This window comes from Phyllopteryx taeniolatus, chromosome 23 (assembly GCF_024500385.1).
Source record: "Phyllopteryx taeniolatus isolate TA_2022b chromosome 23, UOR_Ptae_1.2, whole genome shotgun sequence".
Lineage (NCBI taxonomy): Eukaryota > Metazoa > Chordata > Actinopteri > Syngnathiformes > Syngnathidae > Phyllopteryx > Phyllopteryx taeniolatus.
The window spans coordinates 3109891-3134480 of NC_084524.1; the positions used below are offsets into that span (position 1 = coordinate 3109891).

Genomic DNA, 24590 nt, shown 5'->3' on the forward strand with positions numbered 1-24590 from the left:
CCAGCCCGTTAGTCAAGTTTGAAAAATGGACCAAGTGACGGCTCGTAACTTGGAAAACTCAGAAGTCTTGTTCAGCACAAAACCCTACGACTTGTAGACGGGGCCGCGGGAGGTGAATGTGGATATAGCGGCGGGAATGAATGTTTTACTGATTTCAACTTCAACAAACAACAGAATGGAATCTCTATTTTCAAACATCCCGTCTTAGAACAGGATATGACATTTAACAGCAATTATTCAACCATTATCCCCGCATTATGAGCATTTCCGAATGTGTAATCCCTTGAGATTACTTGAGAAACACATTAACGCCAGGCCTCTTTTCAATATTCATACTCAGGACTGAGAACACGGCGCACGCGTTGAAATCAGATGCGTCGCCATGTTCCTCTGCGTCGCTGTTGAGCATGGCTCGTGGATAAGCAATTTGTTTTTCTTTTCCAGGGTCGAAGAAGGTGAGTGGAGGAAAAGCAGTGTGTCTTTTTTGCAAGCTTGTTAAAAGTTCATCCCAGCTCCTATCAGCAGCCACAGCTGGGTATCTACTGAAGGCTTTCCACACAGTCACAGAGCTGAGTTGGGGATTTAGGGCTTGATCGACGAGTACAGCTTTTTTTTTTTTTTTTTTTTTGGGGAGTGTGGAAACTCTTGAGGTGCAGTCAAATGTCAGTGACCGACGCGATGCTCAGGTCCCAGATGACTCCCGCGTGGACTGAGCCCAGCTGAGATTCCGCCGTACATTTGTGGCCTAATGAGAGGAGGTCTGAGTGAACGGAAAACCGTTGGAGCATTTATTCGATATCCTTGATATCTCAAGGTCTGTGTACTAGTACGTGCTTTGTCCACACTTGTAGGACAAAGTTAGCATGCTAGGGGACACCTACGTTACCAGTAAGGCAATACTGCGCACCAATAAAACCAGTAAAAAAATAATTATTATTATAATGTCAACTAGCTTGCTGTAGCAGTGTGCAGCGCTCTTGAAATTGCTCTTCGACTTCACTAAAAATGTTACGGGGGGGGGGGGGGGGGGGGACTTTGAACTTTCTTTCACAAAAAGCCAAAGCTAATGGTTTGGTCATGAGGTGTGAAAAAAGTTCTCTGTCCCTGCGTGATATTAAAAAAAAAAGAAAGAAAGGAAAAAAAAAAAGAAAGGAAAAACTCAATATGCTGACGCGCTTCGTTGCAACCTTTGCATCACATCACCCTTTTGACAATTGTTTCATTAAAAATAAAAAAGTCAGGCAATAAAAGCTCAAACGTCGAGGTGTCGAATTACAGCATATCCGTGACCCACACACCCATGTGCCACATTCTCATTCGCATGCCCGCGTTCCATCTAATCCTGCCAGAGGAGTTTCATTTACTGCCAAGAGTTGCTCGCACCATTTCTTTAAAAGTACATTTTTATGAGACCGCAATTCCATTTCCCTGGAAGCCCTGTACGCTAAATCCTATTTGCCCAGCGTCACATGCGGTCACATTAACATGACAAAAAGTGGGCGCTTTTGCTCTGGCCGTGTATTACGGCCCGCCACGCCATTCCGATGGGATGCCACGCCGCTGACTTTTGTCCATCTGTGTGTGTGTGTGTGTGTGTGTGTGTGTGGTGGGGGGGGGAGGGGGGCAACGACTAATATGAAATCTAACCAATATCATCTCGCGCCGCTCAAAACCATCGGCCACTTCAATAGCTTCAAAGTCGGAGGCGTCAAGAATCAACATCAACAACCCAGATAGTTGGATTTTTATTCTTTGGGTAGAAATACAGAGGTACCTTGACCAACTATTTTAATTCACTCCGTGACCCTGTCGTACCTCAAAACACTCATATCCAAAATAACTTTCCCCATTTAAATGAATGTAAATGCCATCAACTCATTTCTGCGCCCCCAAATTTGTTTGAATCCAAAAAATAGCACTCTACAGTATTGTGATGTATTAAAACATACAGTGATAACGTAGAATGTAGAATGAGGTTTGCTCACATGTGGTGACCTCGTCAGTTTTTAATTTGCATTATAAGCGCCTCCACACAGTTCCCAAGTAATAACATGGATGTGGAATATGCAACAATTTTTTCAAAAATTGTCTAATTTCCTTCTTTTTTTTTGACAAATCGATACAATTAGTCACTTTTATAAAGTATTGACCAATGTAAAGTGTTGAAAATGGCTTGCTCTCTTTGGCTCAACAATCATGCTGAATTTTTGCTTTCCTGAAAAGTGATGGTTTCGGAGGTGCAAAGGTGCTAACGTGCTGCCCCCTGTTGGTCCGGAGTGCGAAACCACAACTGGCCGCCTTCCACCGCTCAACCTTTGGAATGCGCACGACCCCACAAAGGCATCTAAGAAAGGCTTACCAACTCCATTTTATATTCACGGCGCTCTTGTGTGACATTCCCTAACACTTTTTGGGCAGATTATTAAAAAACAAAAGACGACAACGGGCGCACAAACACGGCGCCCCGCGGCCGGCAATCATAAAAGTTACAAAATTCCTGTCGAAGCAAGTTTACAATGGTAACCTTCCGTAGTGTGTGACAGTATTTACATAAAGGATTCAGGCTTGGTTGGAATATTAATTATTGATGTGAAGCGTAATGAATGATTTATAACCAAAGCCAATCAGAGGCTGACTTCTCCCAGCACCACCTGAGGGATATTATACATTTATAACTCAAGGACATGCTGTCATTGTTTTTTGGCCGCGCAACTTAGTGCAGCGTGACGCGTTGGTCTCCTTCATTGTACTTTGTTTTCAAAGACGCTCGCTATTGGCTGTTCAGCAGAAAAGCGCACTCAAGGGGATAACTTGTAGCTTCTTTGGTAAATGTGCTTTTATGAGGGGTGGAGGCGCTTATCCCCACTAAAACAATTCAGTTTCACCAGAAGCGCTAAAGGAGACGTATTATGTATTTTTTTTTCAGAATTCAGAACAGTTCCCAGGTGTCTTTGTATCTTATTGTGCCAAATACCCTCTTTATTGAGCCAAGGCATATATTTTAGTATACTTGAGAAAAAAATTCACGGCACACCAGCGAACAAAAATTACGAATTATTAATTACGAATAAAAATTATTGAAATAACGATGACCTTTTTGAATGTTTTTTCTTCTGTCACTATACGTCGCCGGCATGGATAACAGCAGAATTGTGATTGGCAAAATTCCGCACAATCAAGTAAATGCTGCTTATCAGACGCTAACTGACAACCTTAAATATTCAACTGAGCAAGCATGATTCTCCATCATTCCATCCAAGCAATACAAAAAACCAAACAAAACTCACTGACGCAGCGCCAGCATGGGGCAGGGGGTTTGATAATGTTGGCAAAATAAACAAAACAACAACAACAAAAACAGAACTCGGCGCCACCATTTTGCCAGATTGCATGTCTCCTTCCAAGCATGTGGGTCTTGCCAGCGCCTTGGAGCGCCCATGTTGGTGGCAGGTTAACCCCCTCTGCCGAGTCCGTCAGGTGGGCTTTGGAGAACGAGCGGGCAAATAAAGGCGCCCGTGACAGATCGGCAGAGGGGGAATGGCCGACGTTTGGTGCCATGCAGCTGCGACCGCAGATAACACATTCCAGTGAGGGGGGGCGGGCGGGGGGAAACGGGAGGGGGGGGGGGGGGGGGTTCTGTAAAGCACTATAATCCCAGCCATGCTTTATAAAAGAAGGCCCTTGCTAAGCCTAATGGTGCTTCCCTTGTCAAAGGGATTGGACACGTTACAATGCAAATGTGTTCATTTGATAAGACACCATTTCAAATGTGTAAAGTTACGTTTGCATGAGGATGTTTCTTTTTTTTATTTTATGTACAGTAGATACATTGCATAGGTGTATATATATATATATATATATATATATATATATATATATATATATGCATTTCCATTTATACAGTAAATCCTTTTTTCTATGTATCATTTGGAACTTCTTAATAGCATAACCCTTAAGAAATATATGGCCCAAAAAAAATTAAAAAATGCACCGTAAGTGCGCATATACATGCTCTTCATAACTTCCGCTAACAACCCAGGCTAAATCAGCTCTTCATTAAGATAAGAAGCTCATTTCTCAGTCGAGATGTATCACTTCAGCATGCTTCCTTGGCACCGTACTACTTTCCCATTTCAGGGTGCCAAAAAAAAAAAAAGTAGATTTTTACTTTCTTTCCGAAATTTTTTTTTTTCAGCTGAGTTGTACAGGTTGTCGGCCACATTAATGGTGGAATTATTTATCTTGGTCTCATTTTTTCTATCAGAAAAACTTGGCATTTGAACACGGGTGTGTAGACTTTTGATATCAACCGTATTTTGCCTGCACGTACATACTGTGATACATACTGTATGTCCACATCGCAAAGCCTCTCTGTCATGCGGACTTTAACGGTTTGTCGTGTTGCCAAGGGCGCAGAAGCCGCGAGCCAGCGTCTGAAACGACAAGCTGAGCTCGGGCCGTGTCGGCGGCGTGTCCAAACAAAACGCGGCGCCAACCGCCGGCCAGACCCGCAACAATGGCTCGGTCCGTCTGCCGCCGCGTCTGCCAAAACCACTTCAAATAGCGCTCGCTGCTCTTCACACGGGGTCCTCTTGAACAGGTTTGGGCGCTAGCGCGAGGCAGACGAGCTTGCATGATTCCAAGCGGAAGCCAGCGCCACTTCACTTGAGGGTCATTCATTTGTGGACGACACCGAAGACTCCAGAGGACAAAGCGCTACAGAAAATGGATGGATGGACAAAAGACTGATGAGCTTTTCTTTCCACCGACTGAAAATTGTCCACAAACAAACAAACATAAAAGCATCTGAATGGAAGGCATCTTAATGATAGGCAACTTGTGTGGGTGGAGGAAAATACAAAAGAAGCCAGAGCTTGAGTGGGCTTGTGGACGAGTGAAGTGGGTATATTTTCTACATACGTTGCACGGTAAATGGCAAACGAAGTGCTACACGCCTGGAGCTACAATCAAATTTCTTTCAAGACTGTCGGAAAATGCAGCAAAAGGCTGCATTGAAGCAACAAAGGATGTTTTCATTTGATCTTTGCTTGTTTGGACAGTTAGACTAATCCCACAGCAAAGCTAACTTTGGTCACAAGAGAAAACATTTTTCAACTTTTACGTCAGTAAATGTATGGCTTGACAAATTATTATGCGTGTGGGATTGGAAATATCTGCCATTTGAGTTTTAGTTCATCTGGCGAAATGTTTCTCATTTTTTCATAAAAAGGCGAAATTAAGTTTCCATTAGGGTAAGGCATCAAATTAAGAGAACAGCTGTTAAGAACGATATTCAATGGAATGCCCTAGTAGCAACTGATACTAATGATTTCACCCAACATGGCCCCCTCCTTTACGTTGATTAATTGTTTTGTTGAATTGTTATTCCACGGAAAAACAATTATCGGAGTACCATATTTTGACTAGTGCCATACAATGTACTCTTTGCTTTAAAAATGTTCAGGTTTATTTCCCCTTTAAAAAAAATCTATGAGGGATGGATGGGAGAGTACACCTCCAAAGCAGCGACAGAAAAAATATAATTCCCTGACCTCAACCCTATCGAGAACCCGTCGAGCAACGTTACAAGGAAGACATATGATATATTGACAGCTGATTTGCATGCAATTACCGCACCTTGGGCGTTGTGCGAAAGTGGACTTCAGTTATGTGCCTCCCGCAGGAAGGAAGAGGCAATTGTGACTGAACAACCTCTGAACTTGCACATTGTGGGAAGGGAAACGCGTTGACAGGACTCAATTTGCCTGGCATATTGAAAGGCTCCTAATTATCAATTGTTGGTTATGTATTACAGTAACCTGCCTGGCCCTTCTTCGGGGCTGCAGCAATCAGAGCGGGGTTAATTCCAAGTGAGGATCAATTGGGCCTAATCATTTTCCTTCCACTCCCACAGGTGATTGAATCATGAAGGATTTTCCGCAAACTATTAGCTCGTTTGACACTTTTTGTTCATTTTCTTATTGGCGTGCTTCTAAATATAGAATTAAAAAAGGGACATATTATGAAAACGTAATTGTCTATTTCTTGTGTAGGAATAGTTGGTTCTCTGGTAAAGTAAAAAAATAAATAAATACAAATGTTGCTACCTATTTCTGAAAATGTGCCCACGATCAAGCCGTTCTGAATTTTTCGAATACAAACAAATTAGCGTTCAGTTCTGCTAAGCGTCATGTACTTAGCTTTCGCTAACGTACTGTACATGTTCACTTCTGATAAGCGGCACTTACATATTGCAGAACAGACCGCTTATCGGAAGCTCGCTAAGCACCCAACATAAAACGCAATGCAGGTCTGCTTAGGTTTTGGCTTTGACATGATCGCGTTTTTCAGAGTGTCGTCCGACCGTGGCTCGAAAGTGGACGATTTTAGCCCAGCCTAGCTACCGAGTCACGGGCAGAGAAACTCAAAAAGATTTACTTTGTTATTAAATGTTTTTTTTTAATTATTATTTTTATTCAAATAATTGCAAAGTCAATTGTACATGTGACCCCTTGAATGTCCACTTAGGAATAAAAAAATAAAAAATAAAAAAATAAAATAGAATCACCGATTGGTGGGCATACATCATCACTGTTCAATTGACCACAATTGACTACAGTAGCTGCACAACTAAACCGCAGAGGAAATCACCCGCATTTATTAGCCGCTGCAAACGTTTAAAAATAGAGCACAGTTTTGGCTCCATTTCAGCGCTGACTCCTTTTAAAAAATGAAGCGAGTGGCAAAATGCTACAAGTTAAGATGAAAGAGCTCCGATTCCTGTTTGATTTACTAACTTTGTTCCTGCGAAATAAATGCTCAGCACACAAACTTAAGGGACCACATGGGACCTACACGGTGACAAAGAAGTCATTGTGCTGATTAATCAGGCCCACGTTCCGACTCGGGGAGTGTTGGAAAGGGAACTCAAAACACTTGGGCGGGGGTCAGGATAGGGAGAGAAACTTCAGGTCGTCGTGTCTGTGAAGAAAACAGAAAGCTGCTATTTTCCATCCCCAAAAATATATATAAAAGAAAAATAAATACCTGCATTTTAATTTGGGGAAAAAGACTAAATTAAAACAACAAATTAAATTGTTTATTTTGACATAAAATAATGTTAATTTTGTATTGAATTTAATAATTTATTTAACCAATTATTAAATAATATTTTTAAATGCATAAGATTAGTTTTTTTCACTTTTTCCGTTTGTTATTTATAACAAATCAATCAATTCACCAATGATTTAATTGGGTAAATTGATATAAAATAATTTAGCATGTTCATTTTTAATTATATTTATAACAATTTAATCATAGAAAATAGTTTTGAATGTATTTTTTTTTATTCTTTTAATTATTTATAATCAATTCGCTCATTCACTGCCATTGACGGCTTTTGAAGTCAAATACCCATGTTACTGGGATATAATATATTGAAGTAACCTGCCAATTGATTTACTACTTTTAATGACAAAGATGAGCAAAAGAAACAATTTCACATATTTTACATACACTTTTTTGTTTTGTTTTCCTCATTTACGAATGACTTGGCGCATCGGTCCAATTTAACGATCAAATGTGGCCCTTGAGGACTAAAGTTTGCCCGCCCCTCGTAACGCGTCTAAACGACGCTTTGAAGGCAGCACGCATTTACGTCCCTGAAGTGGACCGAGTCTATCCGCAGCAAATGGCAGGGATTTCCAATCCGCAGTCAAAGTCAGGGGGGGGGGGGGGGGGGGGGGGGATCAATGACACTATAATAGTGTCGCGATTAGCCTCGCACAGGCGAAGCAAGGGCCATGAGCGTGCGCAAATGAAGGCACTTTTTCAGTAGATGACTTCTTACAGCATACTCCAATAAGTGAGGGTTCCGCATTGGAATGGAAAGCAATTAACAAGAGCGTCCAGACGTTGATTAAAACACGAAAGTGTCACATGAAACGCAGAGAAGACCAGCAGAGGGGCTTGTATGTGACTGACAGGCAAAATCCAATGATTTTCATTTTCTCTTTCCCTTCACAACCTTGCAATAATTTCCAAGGTGGGAAACTCGCTTCTATTAAATTTCCAACCTCAAATTCAATCTTCATCCGGGTGATAATAACAATGAAAAAAGGCGATTCAACATGCTTGAAAGTGTAATTAAGCCAGAAGAGTCACGACTTGCAGCCAAATGAAAGGATGGCACGATGAGTTTCCTTAAAGCTGCCCTGCTCCTTGCTTCTCAATCAGGGAGTGCCGCTTCTCTCAAGTTATTAGACTCCTTTAAGCACAATGCGACTAAAAAAAAAAAATTATAGTGATGAAACTGTTCAAAAGTTAATGTTCTCTTTTGTGTTCAAAAGTGTAACTATAAGTCTAACCGGTTTCAAAATCTCAGACAAACTAATAGATTGCACCGCAAGGTGGTGCTTCAAGGTCATACTTGGAAAAATATGTCATTTTTGACACTACCCCAGGGAGGCACATGACCGTAGAGAGCCAGTCACAAGCTTCGGCTTTAGATGTCCCAGTGTGCCATTTCTTTCGTCACATCAGCCAATCAGATTCTACGGCACAGCCAATCTGTCAACTAATCACATTCTAAGACGAAGATACAAGGCCTTCGAGCTTTTGACGTTTGCCTTATCCTGTTCCCGTCCGTGGCAGTTGGGGATTCTGCCATGATGGCGACTTCCTCATTCTGTTCTCTGTTCTCTGTTCTCATGTTTTAAGACAACAGTGAAATCGGAACATTTCCTGACCTGCTATTTGTGGATTACAAGGTCTTGCATCACTTTGGCCGCTCTTCAAAGCCGACCCTCTCAACTGTGAAGTGTGAATTTGACTGCCCTTAATTGAAATGCATGCTGCCGTTGATTTGACCTGCCTCATCCACAAAAACGTTTCACCGCAATTCTTCCAGGACAAAGGATTGATGCTCGACTCCATCCGCGTGCAAAATAACGCCGGTGTCATTGTGTTTTAATGTTGATTATCATTATCACCGTACCTCTCGAGAGGTTTCGGTGTGATGAATGATGAACACCGAAGCCGAGACTCGGGAGCGCCGCATGGTTGCGCCGCATCCACAATTAGACATTTCATTAGCATCCATTAACATTTCATTGTATTGTGTACATGGGAGCAACAGGAGGAGAGGTGAAGCCAGATGGTGCTTTTTACTATTGACCCGTGAATAGGCAGGCACGACTGCATCGTCAGAGTGTATAAAACGATTAAGGTCGAGAACAGACGCATTATCAGTCTTGGTTTTTATTGTTAGTTTTGCAACCATTACCGTCCCATAATTTCCCCCCACCGCCACCCCCACTCCCACCCCCTCCCCCCCTCTTGTTCCTGCTCCGATATACTCATTACGATCTCAATTTTTATTGCATTTGAGATACAACCAGAGCAAAATTACATTTTACGCCGAGAGAAATGCTCTGATAATGAATGATAATGTCTTATCATAAAACTAAATAATCATAAGCAGTTAGATGAGGTCGTAGCTCTGATCCCTATCCAAGCTGATGAAGCTTGACGGGGCCAAACTGCCCAAAGAAAGGTGTGGCAAGTTTGTGGCAATCAAATCCAAAAAGACTTGCTTCCAAAAGTGCGTCAACACAATCTTAAGCAAGACGTGTGAATACCTAACCATGTGATTTCATGGAATGACTAATATTACAGCGGCTAACTGAGTCACAGTAGTTGTGAAACTATTCTTTGTTTGTTTCGATGTGACTATGTTTTACTGCCCCTCGGCTGCAAAGGCGGCCTCACCAGGAGGAGCAGCACAATGAATTGAATTAAAGCATTAAATCATAATGCGCTAAATGTAAAATTGTATAAATTCTATTTGATTGTTATGACTCTATGGTTTCATAAAGTACAATATTATAGAGTGCTATTTTTCCTTATCTAAAAATAAATTTTTAGATAAAATTTTTGTTTTTTGGGGGGGAGGCTGGAACGGATTAATGGTATTTCCATTCTTTTCAATGGGGAAAGATGATTTAAGATAGGGATTGTCCTTATGGGGTGTTGAGTGTAGACTTTTGAGGAGAAAATGAATTCAATCCATTTTGAAAGAAGCCTATAACGTAATTAAATGTGGTAAAAGTGAAGCCCTTGAATACTTCTCCGGATGCACTGTATTTTACAAAACCGCAACATCCTAAATCCACGCTTTTGGCCATCAACTGAATACGAGAATTCTAAATCTAAATCCCCGGAAGCAGTTTTGTATCAGAGGAATGTAGAACGCAGCTCCGCCTCCATACATCAACAGATAACGAGCATTTAATGGGCCGCCAACATCGCCACATGGTATATCTTCCGATGAAGAATTTGGCATTGGTCTTCCCTCTGCTGTTGTGCTTCACCCGCATCTCGATGTCCAGCGGGCATTTTAGGGTGTATCGCTAACACTTTGAAGGCTCTCAGCTGGAGACGCCAGCCAGAGAATCTATTAAAACCTGTGATCATTGCAAAAGTAAACGCTGACATTTCAGGCAGCCTGTTATTTTGACTGACTGCCTATTAGAGAGTGTAATGCGCCGCGCAAATGTATACTTCAAGCCTCAGCGCCTCGGCAATGGACAGGGGAGAGCGGGAAGATCAATCTGCTGGTCTTTATTTAGCAAGGTCACTCGGGGACGTGTTGCAGGTTTGGACATAGTGTAACGTTGGTGTCTGCAGAACTCTACATCTGAGAAGCCAGCTCTATTAGGAGCCAGCTTATGCAATATCGGTGTTGTTTATGGAACAGACTCCTTGTAAATCCATTCTTATTGCGTTATCCGACCTCCGGGTTCCGCTGTTACAATTTACGATCCTCCCTCGCTCGCCGACAGCTTCGGCCGTCCCGAAAGTAACCGCTAATGCTGAACTTCAAATTGGCACCGCCAGACTTAACAGGACTGAGTGACCTTCAATGAAATCGACGTGCCACGTGCAGAGAGGGATTATTAACAAATAACAGGCTTTCTATCTCCCGACTGTTGTGCAATCCACACATCAAACGTGAAATTAAACAAACAAGTAAGTCTTTTGTTAGCTTGTTATTTCTGAAAACGTGTCTCGTTTCAATGCTCTCGCTGCAAAAACTCTAATCTAACTGAGTTCAAAGTCCTTCAAGCAATTTTGGATACCAGTTTAAATTGTTTAAATGAAAGGAAATGGCATTCATTCCTCCCAGCCCCCCACAGATACAAAATAAAAGCCATTTGTTAGCCTGTCTATGGCATTTGGGATAGTTGGTTAGCATTACGCTAAGCGGGCTTTGGTTATTTGAAAATCAGTGTAATTCTGTTTGTTTAATGTTTAGTTTGACCGTAAACTTTAACTGGGAGTGTCAATAAATGTTTTGAATATTATTTCCAAGTCAAAGTAAACAAAAATAATAATAATAATCATCCAGCCTCAGTCGTATCTCAAGGCTGTATACTAGTTGGAAGAAATCAGCAGTTGCATCATCATTTCAGAAAAATGAAAAAGTAAAATGTTCCTGTTCTGTTGGAATAAAATAATCGCGCTTGAATTACAAAAGAAAAGCTGTACTCGCCATTGGCAAAGTTTGCAAAACAATCCTTGATCCTTGGGAAATTTTTGACCAAAAAGTTATAAGGAAGCTGGGGACCGTTTCAAATTGTGGGGAAAATTCATAACGTCTCCTTTGAGTTTCATGGCAGCGCACTTATATCGATATCTTATAATCCTGCCGTGCTCCACTGCACGGTCTGGTGTTTTATGGCTGCATTGTTACGGCGACTCTTCAGGGGTCACGTAGAGCTAGGCAGGCCCCTCATAAAGGCCACCATTCAGGAAGAACGGTGGACTTTTTTGATGGTCCTAATTGGACGTTGGCATTGCACCCACGCTGGTAGGGATTAGACCAGCGGCCCAGTTGGCTGACTCCTGATGGAATACTTTATACTCAAGGCTTCCCTTGTTAACCCGGAGGGTGCAGAATTGTGTGTGCGTGAGAAAGAGAATATACGCCGTTGTGGAGGGCAAGTTCAGCCCTGCTCCAAAGCGATTTAAGTAAAAAAAAAATTTTAAAAAAAACATTTTAAAGTGTGTAAGTGTGTGTGTGCCTAAACCCAGCAGGGGGACTATTTGGGGCGGTCTAATGAGAGTTCACAATGCGCCTGGGGAGGCTGTGGGCGACTTGGCTGACCTCGTCATCACCCACCTGCATTGATATCAAAAGGTACCTCTGTAGACCCAGTTATCCCTTTATTAGTGTGAAAATGTATTTGGGCCATCGGAGCGGCGCTGAGGGTGCAAAAGGAATCCGATGAACAAGCACAAACGGGCTTCAGATGTTCTCCTAAACAGAAAAATGAATCACTCATGTAAAGAGTTGGATTTTGAACTGAAAAGTTTTGGACTGAATTCACAAGACAAGAAGATTTGTGATCAGGTTTTCTTATCATCTTTGGTAAAACGGGATTTCTAATGCGAAGTGGGTCGAACCCAAAGTTTTGGACGGAATTCAAAGGCAGGAAGGTCTGTTCCCAGATCCATTTTTTTTTTTGTATTATTATTATTTTTTTACCCTCTCCGGTCAAACGGGATTTCCAACGAGAACTAACCTGAAGCCCAAACCCAACAAGACAATCTTTCCCTGCAATCTCGAATGCACATCAACAAACAAGGTGTCCACTTTGATGCAACCGCCCCTCTGGATTCAGAACGGGAAGATTTTCCGCAATTTTAAAGATGACAAATGATGGTTTTTACTTCACGACGCCACGATTTAGCCCTTGAGTGCCACGCGAGTGGCTTTTGATTGGCTGGTGATTCTCGCCGTGCCGAGTAGTAGCATAATAGGCGGGGGGCGAAAAAAGGTGGGAGGACAGCATAATCGTCCTCACATTGACCGCGGTGATTTGGACTGATTACGCTTTCGCAGACGCACGCCAAAGCTCCTTTGTAAGAATCATCAGCCGTGAGAGGAAGGAGAAGATATGGAAGCGGCGACAACGCATGCTCGCCTAGGAATCCAAGGTTTGCTAGACGCAATACTGGTCCTTGCCTGCCCTATCGTGTTCTATCCTTTCTCGGCACGCCACTCCAAACTGTTGTCCTGTCCAGTTGCGCAGCAACACCATTCCGACATGAGAAGGCATAGAGATCCGGCAAACGGCAGGACTAAAAAGGATCAACAGGACCGTTTCGGACTTGCAATTTAGAGACGCAGGCAGTAATGGTCCCTAAGTAGATGATAATCACGATCTCCTCAGAGGGGCTTTTAAAAACCATCAGCAGCCAAGCAGAGACCAACGACGGACAATGGAATATCATCATGCACACCTCTTAAAGGCATAGGTCAATAGCGGCTAATGGCCTTGCCAGTGAGGGCTGCGACCACAAACAACCTGTGTTTGTTCACCGTCTATCATTGGAAACACTTCAGCCAAGTCACGGCGGGGTGGCGGTTTTTTGTTTTGTTTTTTTTTTAAGAATGGAGTGAGGCCATGCTGCTATTTGCCGGTCAAGTCAAACCCAATTAATTGTGTTCAGAGCTGAGTGCTGTGACAGAAATGGCACAAAGAAACAGAGTGTTGTCTAAAGAGAAGGCATGAAAAGGGAGGGGTTTTTTTTTTTTTTTTTTTAATGGCAAAAGGACAAATGAATGTAGCTTTTGAAAGGCACTCGGCAAACCATTAAGCTTCTGTGTGAGGAGAAAAGAGGGCTGAGGAAAAACTTGAAATTGTGACAATGGAGCTAAATGTCATGACGATTCCCAATCGAAGGCAGCAACTTTCAAGTTTTCAAAAGCACAACAGCGTCCAAACCAGGGGCGGGGCGCCCCAAATTAGTCGGGGGGGCAGCATTCATATGACAAATGGTCAGAATCTTTGCCATTTTCTCATGACAGTGATGTCAACCAAAACTTTCCAGGCCGGCCACAGACGTTTGGTCCATGAACACGCCGTGCCGTGCGACAGAGATGCCTTCTGTTGCTTGAGCAAAGCAATAGAACATTATCACTAATTGTCGTTCATTAATTCCATTCATAGCTTTCCCTGCTTACATGTATATTAGCTTGATCTACAATGCTCGCAATTATATTTGGACGTGCACCTCATTAATTCGATGTTACAGAGAAATGCGATCAGAATTCCCTCCATTGAACATTACGGGCAAATTTAATCATAAATTAATACCGAGGCTCAATGGAGTGGCTCCGGTTCAATTAGGTGAGAATTATTTGACGTGTTTATTTGTGCCAAGGACACCGACGCGCTCGTCTTGTAAAGCCCCCTACACCGCCGAGATGATCAGATGCGAGGGTGAAGAAGTTTACAGCGGCGTAAAGCTAATGATCAATTCGCTCGCAAGTGTATTCGTTAATTTGTTTATTTTCAAACTCTCCGTGGAGAGACAAGCCAGCATTTCATCACCGAGTCGAGCGAACCCCTCAAGTATGTGCCGCTAACCTGTGCATCCAACAAAGAAAAAAAAAAAAAAGAATAATCATCAATGCGGCTCTGCTTACCTTTTGGCTTGGACATGTCCGACAAAAGATTTACGAGCTTGTTTAATTTCACCCTTGATGGGTGGGCAGGCACTCCAGAGACTATTTGTATACAAGCAATTAAAAAGTCTAATTTCCATATTATGCACTCAACATATTAGGTTGCACTAAAATATTTTATCCCCTTTAATGCGGGTGCCTATTATTATTTTTTTTTTTTTTTCAACTTTTCGGGAGTCGTTTTCAATCATTTTTCTTCTGAGAAAGAAAACTGCATATTTATATGCATGGCGCAAATCCAAGCTGGCTTCCTCAGCGCTTTTTCCTCCAATTTATTGCAGATTGGCAGATTGTTTTTGTGTTAAATCAGCTCGGGAACACTGTCACACCTGGCCCTTTTTTTTTTTTTTTTTTTAAAGTATTTATTTATTTTTAATCCAGGCAGGCAAACATCACATTGCGAAATTCCTAAGATTCACACAATTTCTTGGCTGCACATACAAACACGGCAAATAAACCCATTTATGCCCGAAAATAAACACACCAAAGCATTTGCAATCACAGAGCGTGGCTGCATTGGCCTCACTGTGCCATGTTTCGTGCACTTTACCGCGGGAATCCGGATTATTCTGCTTGACAGGCCTCCGGCCGGCTCGGCGTGTCTCGAAAACCTGAACACGACCGGAAGGATGTCAAATAATTCTTAGTCAGATGGAAATCCTGCTCACATCGCAAAGCACCACGGGCGTCCGTCCTCTTCCTACGCGGCCTTTCTGCGACACGAGCCGAGCTGCCGAACGCTGCGCGTATCGAAAAGGCTGACGGGAGATGACAGGCGGGCACAGGTAAGCGCATTTTGTGCTGCGCGGCGGCTGCCATTAACCCCGCCTTCGCATTGGGAATGGACAAGACCGCTTACCTCGCGGACGATGCGGCCACACAGCAGGAGATTTCTTGTCTGAGCTTTAGGTTTGAACTAGTTCCCTTCTTTTTCAAGGGAATAATTAAAGCTGCAAGCAGCGATGAACGGGCCCTCGCGCCTACGTTATCAAGGCTAATCCTCGATATGCTTAAACTTTGGACTTTCACCTAAAATGGATGTAGCACACCAAAACGTTCCTTGACACTTTTTTCTGTGTCAGATTTCGTGGCTATCAGGGAAACTGGCCCCTTTTTCAAGGAATTTGGCATCCCAAAAAGGCTGCATCACACCAAAATGGTTGCCGATCTGTTAATTTTTGGGGATGGACCCCTGAGACTTTTTGTTTTCATCCGAATTCTACCAAATTTTGCGTCAATCGAGGCAACGGCTGTCGAGGTGGTATCTTTTTCACGGAAATAATGGCCCGAATTACTGCTCTTACCCAAAATGGCTGCTTTCCTGTTGAATTTCAGGCATGGGTCCTTGAGACTTTTTAATGCGTCTTGCTATAATAGACATGTCCACCAAATTTCGTGTTGACCGGGGAAACCGGGTGTCAAGGGTATCCATTTTTTTTCTCACTTCCCAGGTCTGTTTTCTTCCTGGAATTTAGCCTCCAAAATGGCTGCTTCAAACCAAAATCGACTGATTTACTGATCCGAAAAGTAAAGGCGGCTAAACACAGAGCACGGTTGCGCCTTGCCGCAGGCGTACGAGCGCACGGGCTCCAGCAGCACTGCGCGGCAAGTGGCCACTGTTCCGAGCGAGTGCAGAGAACAAGCCCGACACCGACTTGGCTACGCTAACACATCCATCACAGCTCCCCGAGACCAGCCCGCCTCCTTCCTTCCCCATGGACCGGGTTCACAGTTTCCATGTGAATTTGATGCAGAACTACAGCAAGGTCTAGCGCGCATATTCACTTTTTCTGCTGAGCATTCGAGTTGCTTGTATTGTCCCCCATTTACAGCTGTATTCCTTCAAACTGGTTCCACTTGCCTGGATGAGGCGTAAAAGGAATCCGTTTCCCCGTGAACGTCTCTGCTTGGATAAATTAATAACCTCGTATCCCACGGCAACAACGCAACACACCCTTCATCCCCGTCAACCTTGATGAAGGGAAAACAACGCCGCCGTGTGATCAAGATGGACTCCTGCTAATTAGCACGTGGCTATTATCTCAAGGGTGCACCTGGTTGACGCCTGATGTACGATTCACTCCGACGACATGCCTCAAAGGTCAGATTTATTGGACACTCGATTAGGTACACTTGAGCCTATTCGTCCATTTTCTCTCGTCCTGGTTTAAGTGGTGGGCTGCGTATCCCAGAACCTCCGGACTCGGAAGCAGATGCGCTCACCGCTGCCGCACCGGTGCCGCCACACCTAATCAGTCAGCACGGAAACAGTTGATGGTGCCGGTTGCCACAGCAACAAGGAAGCGGTCTGAGTCACAGTGTTTCTTTGTTCGAAAAGAAAAAAAAAAAAGAACATCCCAGCCAAGTCCTCGACGTGGACAACGGCGGGATTTTTTCAGGCGCTGAATTCTGCGGCGAATGATTCCCTTTTCCTATTTGTTGAGAGGCATTACGACCGGGAGGGGATCGGCCAGTCAGAGCCCCCTCCATTTGATTTGCTTGTGGACGCAGCGTGAGCCGGAGCGCCACATAATCCTGCATGTCAGCACCGCTTTGCGTCAAGCCGCCTCAGACGGCGTCAGTACTGGGGCCGCGCAGTCAGCACATCGACAGACATTTTTGTTTTTTTCACAAAAATGTGGCACACTCAGGAGGGGGGGGGGGGGGGGGTGGAAAGCAAGCCCCCCCTCCCCACTCTGCGTGAGCCATGTTCTGCGCCAGATTATCCCGCCTCAACCTCACCTCTGACAAGCTTCAGGTTGGCTAACACGCCTTCTCCCACTTTTATATCTGGTTGCTTTATGATTAATTCAACAACAAAAAGAACAGCGGGGGCAAAAAAAAAAATAATAATAATAATACATTTTTTTAAAAAAAAAAATCACTAAATGCCACCTTAAAAGTTAAAAGAGTGAAAAAAATAGAGGACAAAGAGTGGGGGGGATTATGCAGCAATGTAATATATCATCAGCTCTCTCTGCTGGTGTAAAGTAGTAGTACCATAGCCCATGCTGTGTATCAGGAAACTAGTACCAACGCTAGACTTTTCCCACATTTTCAGCCATTGCAAATTTGAAGGAATTATTATTATTTATATGATGTTCCGCAGACAGCGGTGCGAGCCAACGCGCTTGATTTCAATCCGTAAACTGCATCGCCCTCTACCATTCCATCAAAGTGACACACGCTGCGTTTATCTCCATCTCCTTGTCAGTTTGCCACCTGCGCCGCCGACGGAGGTAAAGTCCCGCGCTGTCCTTTCCGCCGGATAATGGCATGCAAACCGGGAATGGAAACGCACGAGCCGCACGGACTGTACGTGCATACGTCCGAGAGGACACGTTACGCTTTCTTTTATTTTCATTTCCAAATCTCTCGTCATCGCGCCGACAAGTGTACTGTGAGTCGTGACTCTCCGCGTCTCGCTTTCTGGCGCTTTTGTCGCCCGGCTCCCTTTCAGCTGCAGCCATTTCCCCGAGGCTCTGAGTGTCTACTCTTCCCGCACTCCCCCAAGTCTCGGGAATCGTACGTCAGGTTTCGCCTGCGCTGAGGAAGCAACCGCGGTAAATCCTCGGGCTCAACTTCAAAAAAGAAAGCTCTTCAGCTACGACTACTACCACAGCTGGGAGACCTTCGCTCTCAGCTGCATGAACATCTAATCCCACCCTCCTTGCATAAAGGAAAAGGGGGGGGGATTAGAAAAATTGCAGAGAATTCCAATTTTGTGCATAACGGCAGAACATTCATTCTTGATAGTTGGCAGGATTATAATTGCCTACTGAAGCCAGAAGATGGCGGCAAAGTACCACTTCTCGAGTAGACGGGGCTATGGCCTGACTAAATGAAACTCTTCCCCAAACTTCAACATAGTTCCTTGGCACCAAGATGGCGCCCAGCATGACTTGGAAATTAAACAGCTCTTTGGCCTGAGTACAAAATCAGCAAGCGGCCTAAAATCGGCACGCTCGCCGTCTTTGTGGGGGCTTGTGTGCGCTTCGCAGTCCGCATTTCGACTCGCCGCTCAACATGCAATCATCAATATTTCACAACATAGGCGAGCGCACCGCCTGATCCACTTCATCACTTTTCCGCTTTCACTGCCGCTCCAAGTGCTCACTGCGTTGGCTCAACGTTGAGTTTGCTCGGACTACGAAGTATTGAACACTTGAACTCTGAACGTGGAACGTGCGCCAGAGCGCAAAATTGTGGGTCAAAACAGAACCCTTCGCCTTAGCTGGACATGGTTGTTGATGGCTAACTGTTTGTCTATATCTGCTCTGCGAGCGGTCCAGGCTGTTTATTTTGCTCTAAATGTGGCATACAAGGCACAAGATCCAACATACAAGATATATCAGTGGAAGGCAGCGCAAAGGTCCCTTGAGAAAAATGAGCAGATCTGGGCTAAATCCAGCCAACACATACAAACTCCATCAATCCAAGAGGCATCCTTTGGCATCAAAGGCTTGCTCCTGTGCAAACAAAGCAGCCATTAGAGCCCCGGCGCATCTGCAGACGGCTGCGAAACGCTCTTCGTGTTGCATAAAAGAGAAAAAATTCCCACTGGTGAGTAAGCGTCGCCCCCACGCCCGCTTCCTGATAAATGACCCCCTTCAGAGTGCGGGCTGAAGGTCAGCAGTGTTTGCCGGCGTGCGATCGTTTTGCGCGCAACAGATGATGAATCAACTTCTGATGGCATCGCCGTCATTCCTCCGCGGACGTCTCTCCCGCTTGGAAAGAATATGAATATGTCTCGCAGAGCACATTTTTCATTTTGGGCCTCGACACTCGGCAGCAAACAGAGCTCGGCTCTCAAACAAGACGCTCCCTCGACCTCCTCGGCCCCCTCCGGGATCATCTCTTGAGCTCCAGAGTGTGGGGCCGACCCCGCCCTCCCCCTCCCCCTCCCCAGGATCAACTTTGGAGCACCAAAGTGTGGTGTCAGCAACGCTCGAGGAGCTTTGCTTTCTTACTTCTCCATAACAGGGATTCTCAAACTTTTTCTGTCTCGGGAGCCCTTACAAGACTTTTTGTTTTTCATAATCCTAACACCAATTTCATTAATATTACGATGAGTTTAATTTCAATTTAAATATTCATGACGTGTTTAATAGAAAGGAATTTTACCAAATTCAATTCAATTAAATTCCAGATTCATCCGTTGTCGCTAGCTGAGCTGACGTGCACCGCTTCGCGCACAGATGGTGTTGCCAGCTTTTACATTGAGCCACTTTTCCAAACGAGCGACGTTTAGTCCCGCACGAAACAGACATGAGCGGAATTTGAATTGTTTTCAGTAGGACGAGAAAGGCGCCCGGTGGAAGGCAATCACGCCGAACGGTGCCAAAGACATGGTGCGCATTCATACGTTGCATTTAACCATTTTGGAATCTTGGGACTCGAGGTATGCGCTTCCAAGTCGCCGATATTTCGTCAAGGTTGCCTCTCCATCATCATATCCGCAATTGACTGTCGCTACTTGCTTTTTAAAAACGTTGCCGGACGAGTCGGAAGAGTCACTAAATCCTGTGCAATCACCAAACTGCTAAGCTGGGTAACACAAGCTCCTCCATGTTGTTAATGGAAGCAGTGCACGTCATCTCGCGACGACGGATAAATATTTCACGCGATTCCATTTCAATTTAGTTCCATTCCTTTCAATTCAACAGGTCGGGAATATTTAGTTTGAAATGTTTGGCGTGAGGGTTAGGATTTGAAAGAACAAAAGAAGACAAATTTGAAGAAGCCCTTGCGCTGTAGCCGCCGCCATCCTGCGCCGATTCGGAGACAGTGACAAACTACCGATAAGAAAGCCAGCAATCTTGATACTTCCCGACGTCTCAGGATCAACTCGCCGCGATGCGAGCGTAGTGTTATCGCGGCTGCCTTGGTTGTTTCTCATCTGTCAATAGGGATGAGGTGGTTAGTGAGGGTGGGTGGGTGGCAGTATTGCGGGGGTGAGTACATCAATGGGATTAATGGCTGTGTAGGCTTTAAATTAGGTCTCGATCAGTTATCGTGGACACATCAGTCTTTTAAAGCAAGGTGCACACATACACCGACAGTCAGGCCGAGTTTACCGAGGAGAGAACCATTTCTCCTCCCGTTCTGCTCGGAAAGCGGTCTGGGCAGAAAATTCCTAAACCGAGATTGTCCAGACAAAACCCTGACCCGGGGACTTTTCATTACATGTGGGTCAGGTATCTAAAGTACACCAGTAAAGCGAGGTACATACGTACGACAAATAGGGCCTCCATTGTGATCCAAATCAGCAAAGACCTGACTCTCACATTTTAAAAAATGTAAAATGTGTGTGACGTGTGTAACCCACAGCGGAGTTCCAAACAGTACATTGAATGCAACATCTTTCTGGCATCCTGGTTGTCATTCATTTCAAATCATCCTGCAGACCTTCCAGCAAATTCCGAATGTATGCCGTTGAGGAAGAGGATTCAGCATGGTAATAAAGGCCAAAATGGAGACTCGGCTCTCACATCCCGGCGCTCCGCGGTGGGTCCGTGTCGATCGGCTCGGGTCCTTCTTTTGCGGCTTCCCCTTCCCTTCGTCTCACATCCTCTCCTTCCCAAAAGTCCCCCGTGGGTCTGTTGTCCCGCGCCAATGCGACCGCTTCCAGAGCGCCCGTTGCTGCATCTCAAAGGTTCATTTTGTCCAAATAATGGCGGGCGGGTTGCGCATTCAGGCATCTGTGCGGGGTGATGAACATCTGCTGCCGCCGCTGAAAAAGACAGCCAAACTTTTGCCGGATGACGGAGCACAAGTTGCCAATTTCACCAATTTCTGCAGATCCAAAGCTGATCCAGGAGTTTCTTCCGCTTCGGTTGTTTTCAACTCTTCTCTAATGCGCATTACCACCACCTACAAGGTGAGAGTGAACTTCGTTCAACCGCAACGTCTGTCCGTGCTCCACTTGTCAACCATAACAGGATGAATGAAAAATCCAAAATTGAACAGGAAGACAGAGATTTGGGGGGGGGGGGGGGGGGGGGGAAACCTCCTGAAAAAGCAGACTGGAAAGTTGGAAAAAAAAATTGTACTTGACATCAGTTGCAATGATGGACAGGAAACGTCGTGGACTTGTGTATCATAACACAACAATGGAAAAGTCCCAAGGACCCAAGCCAGGAAGTGAACAGGAAGGCAGCCATTTTGGTTTGAAGTCAATTCAATGAAAAAGCAGCCTCGAAAGTTTGAAAAAATGAAATTAAAAAAATAGCTCCTGACACCAGCTTCCTTGATCGATACGAAATTTGGCACAACGGTGAATGAAAAAGTCTCAAGGGCCCGTGGCAGGAATTGCGACGGGAATTTGGAGCAAATTCCGACAGGGTTGGAATGGAATACATTCAACCACAATTACTGCCTGCTCATGGAGGAAAAGTTTTGAGCCACAACTCGAACTATTTCCATGGAGTTTTGGGACGCGGGTAAAAGAAGAGCCCGTTCAATTTTGCCGCAAGAATATTGTAGCTCGTTTATTCGGATGATCTTCATGTTTAACGTGACATCCCTCCACGGCTTTCTTCTCGAGTCAATATAGAATCAGAGATGCAAAAGCTGCCGCGTGACATCAGTGAATTACTCGAAACAATATGCAGAAGTGTTTGTGCTTACAGGTCGGGTGCCGTCGTCGTCTTGGCGCCGCGGCAGCTTTCCCGCAGCAAAGGTGAAATGAAGGCGAGGCCTCGGGGCAAACGCAAAAGAAGACAGGATGCGGAAGAGGCAAGTCGCACTCAAGTAAAACACACATGCGTTCATGAAGGCGGTTAGCTCAACAATTTTGGAAACGTTGAAACTTGTAAGTCAAGGTACCATCGTATACGCTATCCGAGGTCTCGGCCCGCTTTTCGAAACGCGGCTGTTTCTGCACAGGTGCCTCTTTGGAGTAAGCACATTAGCATTAGGAGTGTAAGCTCGGCAAACTATGCAAACATTCCCCTGACATAAAACAGCATCGAAGTGTACTTTATCGCCTCTCCGACGCCCTTGCAGCTCCTCTTCTTGCTAATTTGTTGCAATCGAAAAGACAAAAACATGGAAATGCCACTGACGGGGATTTAGCACTTCTCCACTCAGCATGCAGAATGAGATGTCCCATTAAACCCCCCCCAACCCCAACCCCAACTCCACTCTCCACTCCTTCCCTTGTTTATTTAGAGAGGCTGATATTGTCTAATGCACCACAAGACGCAGCGCATGTACTCTACAGAGCAAAACCTTTTATAGCCGCCCCTACCCCAAGAATATCAATTAGCTGCGGCAGGCCGAGTGGCAAGTCTTGCCGCGATGCTAATGGACTTTTAAATCGCTCGCCGAATTCCCCTCATTAATGCCTTCCCCGGCCACCGCCGCCATTTGATTTCAAAGGTCAACTCCCACATGTCAACATAGGAGCAGAAAGTAGCGGACACTTTTATGACCGCGGCGGCGGAAAAAGAATGCGAGCTGAAGGGCCGGCCCATTGGAGAGGAACGGGACTTTTGTGATATTTGCCACAAACTCTTTATTCTGTTTGGTGAACATGGGGGAAAAAAAAAAAGGGGCATAAGATTTCAGGCTGTGACTGGATGCCACTCAAAAAATGTAATTACCCGCTTTTTGTAGCAATTACTGCGGTAGTTATCGCGCACTTCCAACCCAGGTGTCATCTACGGAAACCCATGAATAATCACTGTTATGAATGATCGAGCCACCGCTGCATTTGATTCTTTTGCGGGAAAACTACGACCCCAATTCCAATGAAGTTGGGACGTTGTGGTAAACATAAATAAAAACAGAATACAATGATTTGCAAATCATGTTCAACCTATATTTAATTGAATACACTACAAGGACAAGATATTTTATGTTCAAACTGATCAACTTTATTGTTTTTAGCAAATAATTATGAACTTGGAATTTTATAGCTGCAACACGTTCCAAAAAAGCTGGGACAGGTGGCCAGAAAGAGTGAGAACATTGAGGAATGGTCATCAAACACCTGTTTGGAACATCCCACAGGTGAACAGGCTCATTGGGAACATTCACAAGCAAAGATGGGGCGAGGTTCACCTCTTTGTGAACAAGTGCGTGCGAAAATAGTCAAACAGTTTAAGGACAATGTTCCTCAACGTGCAATTGCAAGGGATTTAGGATTTCATCATCTACGGTCCATAATATCATCAAAAGGTTCAGAGAATCTGGAGAAATCACCGCTTGTAAGCGGCAAGGCCGAAAACCAACATTGAATGGCCGTGACCTTCGATCCCTCAGGCGGCACTGCATCAAAAACCGACAGCAATGGGTAAAGGATATCACCGCATGGGCTCAGGATCACTTCAGAAAACCAATGTCAGTAAATACAGTTCGGCGCTACATCCGTAAGTGCAACTTGAAACTCTACTATGCAAAGCAAAAGCCATTTATCAACAACACCCAGAACCGCCACCGGCTTCTCTGGGCCTAAGGTCATCTAAGATGCAAAGTGGAAAAGTGTTCTGACGAGTCCACATTTCAAATTGTTTTTGGAAATTGTGGACATCGTGTCCTCCGGGCCAAAGAGGAAAAGAACCATCCGGACTGTTATGGATGCAAAGTTCAAAAGCCAGCATCAGTGTTGGTATGGGGCTGTGTTAGTGCCAATGGCATGGGTAATTTACACATCTGTGAACATAGGCTGCCATCCAAGCAACGTCTTTTTCATGGACGCCCTGCTTATTTCAGCAAGACAACGCCAAACCACATTCTGCAAGTGTTACAACGGCGTGGCTTCGTCGTAAAAGAGTGCGGGTACGAGACTGGCCTGCCTGCAGTCCAGACAAAAACAATCAAGTTTATCAGTTTGAACATTAAATATCTTGTCTTTGTAGTGTATTCAATTAAATATAGGTCGAACATGATTTGCAAATCATTGTATTCAGTTTTTATTTGTGTTTAACACAATGTCCCAACTTCATTGGAATTGGGGTTGTAGATAATATAGGGACAAATAAAAAGAAACTTGTTCCAAATTATTAGGCATATACGGATTGTTGTTTTTTTTCAAATCATCAACACTTATTAT

The 24590-nt window shown here is 44.4% G+C and overlaps 1 protein-coding gene across 7 annotated transcripts in view; it reads right to left on the reverse strand.

The window, feature by feature from the left end:
• The window catches only part of arap2 (ArfGAP with RhoGAP domain, ankyrin repeat and PH domain 2), a 96392-nt gene that overhangs the window by 2179 nt on the left and 69623 nt on the right, over nucleotides 1–24590 (reverse strand). The window contains exon 32 of one of the 7 annotated variants that reach the window (XM_061764390.1): nucleotides 4347–4716. The exons of the other annotated variants lie outside the window; for them this stretch is intronic. Coding sequence (XP_061620374.1) covers nucleotides 4375–4716 — 342 coding nt within the window. The 3' untranslated portion in view covers nucleotides 4347–4374. Of the gene's footprint in view, nucleotides 1–4346; nucleotides 4717–24590 lie in introns of those variants that run through there. 7 annotated transcript variants of the gene reach the window in all.